Below are 9052 nucleotides of genomic sequence, written 5' to 3'. Positions count from 1 at the left end.
CTTTTATTACGAAATATTTTATTATTATTTCAAATATTTTAACTAAAATACATCTTTTTTATGTATTATGTAAACATTGGAATTGCTTTGGTACATCGATACTTTTTCATAAGCTTGTATAATCCCTCTTTTTTTTTAGGTTGCAACTTGAAGAAATCTATCTGTTTGTCCGTCCTTCCTTAATATAGAGTACCGTGTTACATACACGAAAGTCTAGACAATATATGGAAATCTTAACGTGAGGAGGCTCACGTTATTTCAATTTAAAACTTTTCTTTCAATTGAGTTATATAGAAGACCAGCACGACTCTATTGTTAACAGGGAAAGTATGGTGTACAGGAGCAAGACACTACTAATTTGAGGTAATTTAAATTAAGAATATAATTAAAAATCCATTTTTTTGAATTGTTTTCTCTGTGCTCTTTTGGAATAAATTTATTTTATTTAAAATATATGCTCTCCACCTCAAGTTAGTAATGGCTTGCCCCTGTAAATCATACTTTTCCTGTTAGCAATAGAGTCGTGCTCGTCATCTATCTAACGTTTTTAAGGGGAAAATTTTTTAAATTTGAGGTGGAGAGCGTATATTTTATTTTTGTTATTCATTGCATTTTCGTATAATTCTTCGTATTTTAGCAAAATTAAAATTTTTGTTAGCGCCAAACACGTCTTATTTAGTGTCGAATAAAATATTATTTCAAATTTAACTTCTATATTTTATAAATTTGGGTGTTTTGGTCGCACGTTTATATAAAAATTATCTTAAATTTATGGTAGAAAACGTATGAAAATGTATTTTTATATATATATAAAATTTTCGCGTGTAATTTGAATATTTAAAAGCCATTTAAAACAATTAAATTTTATTGTTAATGACGAAATTTCTTTTGCACGATTTAATTAAAACTTCTGAATTACTTAACAGTTTTAAACCTTTAATTCAGTATATTATAAAGTAGTTTACGGATCGAAATCTTTTGTTTATTAAGAGGAATAATTCAGCTTTCATGCAATATCGCTTCAATTGTCATTCATACTACTGGGATTTATTTCAATTAATTTTTATCTTTGCTTTTCAATCAGTGGATTTTTGTCAATCTTTCGTGACAAAATACAATCGATTATTTATTCAAACTTTAAAATTGCATCGCCACAATGCCGGCTTACAATTCTCTTTCTGTTCTGAATTTTGCTCCCTTACATCATACTTCTCCCTGTATACATTTACATTATAGTTCGTTGTCTGTCTGTCCTTCGTTAATCTCGAGAATGGAGTTAAGAACAAAATCGAGATATTAAGCATGAATTTCATATTAAAATACGACGAGTTTATTCACTACAAATCGATAGGAATTTTCAATTTTCAAATGTTTAAAATAACAAAGAATAATTTTCCAAATATATTTTATTAATATTTATATGTCTGGACTGTGACTTTTATGGTAAAAGTAGGCACGGTAGGTTTATTTTCTATTCTTCTTTTCCTTTGTTAGATATACATTTCGATATTTGTTGTTAGAAATTACAGTCGACCCCCCCTATAACACTGTTGATTATTCCGTTTTATATGAATTCCATGTTGTACGAGTCACTTAGATTTTACAAATACGTGAGCCGGGCTGTGAACGGCTCACGTATTTGTAAAATCTAAGTGACTCGTACAACATGGAATTCATATAAAACGGAATAATCAACAGTGTTATAGGGGGGTCGACTTAATTAATATTGATATAAGAAATATTTGATAAAGAAATTAATAATAATTATTTAATACTAGTGTCTGAAGTTGTACTTAAATGTTAACGTGTTAACATTTAAATATAAATTCCAGTATCAGATGAAAGGCAATACCCAAGAGGCTAGAGGTCCCCCCGATTAATACGAACATCCCATGCAAACCGGAAGTTACGTCGTCATTTTAATTCAAAAATTAATTAATTAAAATGTTCATTTTTTGTTTACTTTGTTCGGGGGAATGCAGAGGGAGGTTAATTTATAAAAGCTTAATTTAGATTATCACTAAATGAAACGAAATTACATTCCTTTATGTAAGCTAAATGCTATCGATCCGATCGGAATTTATTTAAGTAATTAATGACAGACGTGTAATTATTGTACCAATTAATAATTTGTTAAATATGAGAGATTTATAATCTAGTTTAAGACTTTTAGCGTAAAGAATTTAGTAAATTAAAGTTATTATTTTTGATTTTTTCCTTATACCACACTACCCGTACGCCTCTTTTATTAAAATGAAAGGGAGACAATTCATCAAAAAACTGTAAAAATCCTGCTAAATAATAGGGCTTATCACACTTGTAAATATGATATTACAAATAAACTTTTAGTTTATTTTATATCTAAATTTATAATAGAATAAACATTTTTACTTTGAATGTTAAGTGTATACAATACACCCAAAATGAATTTCGGACTCTTTTGTAGTCTTTTTTATAAAGATAATAAAACAAAACATACGTAAAAGTTACATTAAAAAGGTTTAAATAACCACGAAGACGTCGCAATTAAAGAAACCGATGTTATTTTATATGTACTATTAGAGAGGTTGCGGCCGAAGTTTTCATCTGTAAAACGCGAACGTCGAACGTCGAGCGCCTACAAGATAGCCGCGCTTCTGCGCGGCGCTCGACGTTCGACGTTCGCGTTTTACAGATAAACACTCTCCATCCCTAATTTCCCAGGTGACTTAAGTTATTAGATAACACATGGAAAAACCATTAGATCGAGCAGCAGAAGTATTGCGTATAAGCGCAACAGAACTACTGTATATAGAAATTAAATGTTACGTAAAAACAGAATTAAAAAAAATCAGATAGAAACTTCTTAATTAAAATTTCTATTGTTAGTTGAGTTTTTAAAATAGAATTTTCATGTTTTAATTTAAAATTAAGATCTTCTAAAGTTTTACAGTTATTACATTTAAGTGATTCTTCTGATTTATCCCGTTTATTTTCATCTAAAAGTTTTCCTGTTATTTTTTTTCTCTATTTCTTTGTAATAAACGATTCTTTCTTTGATTCTACCGATTGATGTTTTCATTTTCTATATTTCTTAAATTTAATGTAGTAAGAAGTTTTCTTTAGTTTAGATTTTGCCAATAAACCTAATAACTCGGCTTTTAAATTTCTCTCAAAATCATTTTCTGCGAAATGATCAGAGCGAACGTGACAAGAATCGGGATTGTATTTGTCTTTTCTTTTACAATTATGAATCCATTTTCTTCTTCTTATTGGATCTTTATGAAATCTAAAATAACCAACTTTCCTGTTTAATAACTGTTATTACGAGTTGCAACAGCACATGATGCTCCTGGCATCTAAAAATAATAATAATGATAATAAAATTTAGCTATTTTTTAAATTTTCCTAAATATATGTAATCAAGATATAATATTCTGAAGTAGAAAAAAAAACTAGTATTAACATTCCTTATATAAANGCCGGGCTGTGAACGGCTCACGTATTTGTAAAATCTAAGTGACTCGTACAACATGGAATTCATATAAAACGGAATAATCAACAGTGTTATAGGGGGGTCGACTTAATTAATATTGATATAAGAAATATTTGATAAAGAAATTAATAATAATTATTTAATACTAGTGTCTGAAGTTGTACTTAAATGTTAACGTGTTAACATTTAAATATAAATTCCAGTATCAGATGAAAGGCAATACCCAAGAGGCTAGAGGTCCCCCCGATTAATACGAACATCCCATGCAAACCGGAAGTTACGTCGTCATTTTAATTCAAAAATTAATTAATTAAAATGTTCATTTTTTGTTTACTTTGTTCGGGGGAATGCAGAGGGAGGTTAATTTATAAAAGCTTAATTTAGATTATCACTAAATGAAACGAAATTACATTCCTTTATGTAAGCTAAATGCTATCGATCCGATCGGAATTTATTTAAGTAATTAATGACAGACGTGTAATTATTGTACCAATTAATAATTTGTTAAATATGAGAGATTTATAATCTAGTTTAAGACTTTTAGCGTAAAGAATTTAGTAAATTAAAGTTATTATTTTTGATTTTTTCCTTATACCACACTACCCGTACGCCTCTTTTATTAAAATGAAAGGGAAACAATTCATCAAAAAACTGTAAAAATCCTGCTAAATAATAGGGCTTATCACACTTGTAAATATGATATTACAAATAAACTTTTAGTTTATTTTATATCTAAATTTATAATAGAATAAACATTTTTACTTTGAATGTTAAGTGTATACAATACACCCAAAATGAATTTCGGACTCTTTTGTAGTCTTTTTTATAAAGATAATAAAACAAAACATACGTAAAAGTTACATTAAAAAGGTTTAAATAACCACGAAGACGTCGCAATTAAAGAAACCGATGTTATTTTATATGTACTATTAGAGAGGTTGCGGCCGAAGTTTTCATCTGTAAAACGCGAACGTCGAACGTCGAGCTATTATAAATAATTTATAAATCTTTCTGTTGTTATTGTTTTGATGACGTAGAGTGACCGGATGTTGGAGGCGCCACTATAGAGGTAAGCTCACTCCTTTAACATTTGTATAAGAGAAGTGACGAAATGCGAGTCAAGTAAGAAAAAATCTTAAGTATTTATCTAACGTTGAGAATTTACTTATTTAAAATTTACCGATACGGGATCGAAGTTAGTTTTAACTTTCTTTTATTACGAAATATTTTATTATTATTTCAAATATTTTAACTAAAATACATCTTTTTTATGTATTATGTAAACATTGGAATTGCTTTGGTACATCGATACTTTTTCATAAGCTTGTATAATCCCTCTTTTTTTTTAGGTTGCAACTTGAAGAAATCTATCTGTTTGTCCGTCCTTCCTTAATATAGAGTACCGTGTTACATACACGAAAGTCTAGACAATATATGGAAATCTTAACGTGAGGAGGCTCACGTTATTTCAATTTAAAACTTTTCTTTCAATTGAGTTATATAGAAGACCAGCACGACTCTATTGTTAACAGGGAAAGTATGGTGTACAGGAGCAAGACACTACTAATTTGAGGTAATTTAAATTAAGAATATAATTAAAAATCCATTTTTTTGAATTGTTTTCTCTGTGCTCTTTTGGAATAAATTTATTTTATTTAAAATATATGCTCTCCACCTCAAGTTAGTAATGGCTTGCCCCTGTAAATCATACTTTTCCTGTTAGCAATAGAGTCGTGCTCGTCATCTATCTAACGTTTTTAAGGGGAAAATTTTTTAAATTTGAGGTGGAGAGCGTATATTTTATTTTTGTTATTCATTGCATTTTCGTATAATTCTTCGTATTTTAGCAAAATTAAAATTTTTGTTAGCGCCAAACACGTCTTATTTAGTGTCGAATAAAATATTATTTCAAATTTAACTTCTATATTTTATAAATTTGGGTGTTTTGGTCGCACGTTTATATAAAAATTATCTTAAATTTATGGTAGAAAACGTATGAAAATGTATTTTTATATATATATAAAATTTTCGCGTGTAATTTGAATATTTAAAAGCCATTTAAAACAATTAAATTTTATTGTTAATGACGAAATTTCTTTTGCACGATTTAATTAAAACTTCTGAATTACTTAACAGTTTTAAACCTTTAATTCAGTATATTATAAAGTAGTTTACGGATCGAAATCTTTTGTTTATTAAGAGGAATAATTCAGCTTTCATGCAATATCGCTTCAATTGTCATTCATACTACTGGGATTTATTTCAATTAATTTTTATCTTTGCTTTTCAATCAGTGGATTTTTGTCAATCTTTCGTGACAAAATACAATCGATTATTTATTCAAACTTTAAAATTGCATCGCCACAATGCCGGCTTACAATTCTCTTTCTGTTCTGAATTTTGCTCCCTTACATCATACTTCTCCCTGTATACATTTACATTATAGTTCGTTGTCTGTCTGTCCTTCGTTAATCTCGAGAATGGAGTTAAGAACAAAATCGAGATATTAAGCATGAATTTCATATTAAAATACGACGAGTTTATTCACTACAAATCGATAGGAATTTTCAATTTTCAAATGTTTAAAATAACAAAGAATAATTTTCCAAATATATTTTATTAATATTTATATGTCTGGACTGTGACTTTTATGGTAAAAGTAGGCACGGTAGGTTTATTTTCTATTCTTCTTTTCCTTTGTTAGATATACATTTCGATATTTGTTGTTAGAAATTACAGTCGACCCCCCCTATAACACTGTTGATTATTCCGTTTTATATGAATTCCATGTTGTACGAGTCACTTAGATTTGACAAATACGTGAGCCGTTCACAGACCGGCTCACGTATTTGTAAAATCTAAGTGATTCGTACAACATGGAATTCATATAAAACGGAATAATCAACAGTGTTATAGTGGGTCGACTGTATAAGGGACCAGCAAGCGTGTAAAACTCTATATAAAATATACATATACAAGCGCAGTATTAAGAATTGGTGCATAAACCATAAAGATGTCGTTGCTTATCAGAAGCTTGGAAATATCTTCTAAACACAATGGAGGACGATACCGAAGACTGAACCAATATTTCGTTGTATTTTATATATTTATTTACTTATTATTTTAATTAATTAAATATCGATTTAATTTAATATATATTTATAAAAGAAATCTTTTATTTACAGAATTAACAAATGGGTGAGGATTTTTCTGGCGACTTAAAAAAATAATAAAAATGGATATTAAGAATGAAGCCAAATAACGAAGTGAATTCCGATTATCATATCAACAATTCGGACTATTTATTATTGAAAGGTATTATAAACGTGTTAAAGATTAGCATGGAAAACGATACTTATCAGCATTTTAACCACAGCAAAATAAATCCTAAACTATCTTTGCTATTGAGCAGAATGATTATGCCTACAGAAATGACCAGAGAAGCCGTAATTATATTCTTTTATTCCCTGATTATAGTCATTTCCATTTTTGGAAATAGCCTGGTGTGCAACGTGGTGTGTCGAAAGTGGCATTTTAAAACGTCTACGCAAATCTTTATCATCAATTTATCGATATCGGACTTACTGATGACTGTACTCAACATACCATTTAATTTAGCCAGGGTATTTCTGGACAATTGGCCTTTCGGCAGGGTAATGTGTGTTTTCGTTCCTCTTGTTCAGGTTGCTTCCGTTTACATTTCTACCTTTACCATGACGTGCATCGCCTACGATCGTTTCTACATAATCACCAGACCCTTAAAGCCGAGAATGAGTTCTAAGAAGGCCATAGCTGTGACTTTCGTTATGTGGTGCGTGTCCATCACTCTGTCACTTCCGGAAGCATCGTTCTATCGAGTCGAGAGCGTCTTCACCTACAAAACTCTGATTCGATGCCGCATTAATTATCCTAAAGGAATACACAGGAAGTACGTCACTCTGGCTTTGTTTCTGTTACAATACGCCATTCCCTTATCCGTCACGGGTATAATTTACGTCAGAATTATGTGCAAAATTTGGAAACGTCGCGCAATCGGTGCCGTAACGGAAGAACAAAAGGTGCTATATTTAAGAATGAAAGTGAAAACCATAAAAATGGCCATGATCGTAGTTTTAGTGTTTGCATTGTGTTGGTTCCCGCTCAATCTATATCATTTATTAATAGATTTCGATCTGGGTAAAGCTTCGGCTACAGTATTCTTTCTGTGCCATTGGTTAGCCATGAGCAGCGTGTGTTATAACCCATTTATCTATTGTTGGTTAAACGAAAACTTCCGATCTGCTGCTAAGTCGTGGACTACGTGCTTTCATCGATGCAAAAACCTCAATTCCGAATTGAGAACGGTGTTACGTACACGAAGACTCGAAAACAGTGCAATTCCAACAACACCGAGCGCATCTATTCCCTGTACGTATGCAAGAAATAGGAAATCGAAATTTAACAGAAACATCTCCGTAGAAGTTTTTAGTACGAATCTTACGAGATCTTTCTCCGGAACTAAAGTTTGAAATCTCCAAAAAAAATGGGCATGCCAAATTATATCTAGGAGGAGACCGTTCCACGTGCGGTCTGTTTAAATTTCCAGCCTATCTCTCCCGGTTTATTGCTAAATAGCATCCATTTTACTTTCACGTGACAAAACGTGGGCAGCAAGTGGTAAACTCATTTCGGAGGATTCCTTTAAGTTATTCAGGAGACACAGCATTCCAGTCGTGAAAAAATATGTATTTTGGAATGCCGAGTGCTCGTTATGTCATTGTCACTGTCACTCACGCGGCAAAAAATGCTATCTTAATAATGATTTATCTATCATTAATAAGTATTGTAGGTTGTTAGCCATGGTCGAAATGGCATTGCCGAATTATTGCCCGTGTATAAATACCACACGAGTGTACCTCACACGTCTCTCCAGGCAAAATCGTTCGCAGACACAGACGAAAAGAAAGATTTAATCAACATAAATGACCACCAATACTTGCAGTTTCTTCGTTTCTTTTGATTTAATTAATTATGTCTTTTGACGGTTGTGTCCGTGTCGGCTAATATTACAAACCCTTTATTATCAGCGTGTGTAGCTTATGCTTTTAACCGAAAAGTGAATATATGTATTTGAAATTTTTATATTGTTAAATGTGCTCGATATTTGAAATTCTTTGGGCACGAAATCTTTATGCCCCGAGGTGTTTCACCGCATACTACTTGGCGTTTTTGAAAAGCTTTTTTTTTATGGCAAACCCACTTTCCATATTGACGAAATGGTAGCTTGGAAAATTGGGCAATGGGCGGTGCCTTGGCATTGTTTAATTAAATTTCTTCTCTAAAGTCTCAATTTACCACAAATGTTTATAGACTAAGAAGTGTCCAGACGTGAAACGATCTCTCCTTCAGTATCTCGAAGAGCATTTAGCATTTATAATACATACATTTAAATAAATTAAATTAAAACTATTAACGATCTTTCGATAATAATTATACGTGAAATTAGAGTTTAAAAATTGTGATTTTTGTAAATAACTTTATAATCCGTCGAGTAAGAAATTAATTTACATTTGATTAATAGTAATTAGTACATAACTT

The 9052-nt window shown here is 30.7% G+C and overlaps 1 protein-coding gene across 1 annotated transcript; it reads left to right on the top strand.

Moving 5' to 3' along the window:
- The first annotated feature begins 4911 nt into the window (after positions 1-4911).
- Positions 4912-8171, top strand: LOC111628173 (probable G-protein coupled receptor 83). Its single transcript, XM_023371915.1, has 2 exons — positions 4912-5048; positions 6661-8171. Exon 2 carries the CDS (start codon positions 6724-6726, stop codon positions 7981-7983), a length of 1260 nt encoding a protein of 419 aa, XP_023227683.1. The 5' UTR covers positions 4912-5048; positions 6661-6723; the 3' UTR covers positions 7984-8171.
- Positions 8172-9052: the final 881 nt, after the last annotated feature.

This window comes from Centruroides sculpturatus, unplaced genomic scaffold, assembly GCF_000671375.1.
Source record: "Centruroides sculpturatus isolate CEXI.00-Female unplaced genomic scaffold, Cexi_2.0 scaffold503, whole genome shotgun sequence".
NCBI lineage: Eukaryota > Metazoa > Arthropoda > Arachnida > Scorpiones > Buthidae > Centruroides > Centruroides sculpturatus.
This window is presented reverse-complemented; position numbering and strand designations above follow the sequence as displayed.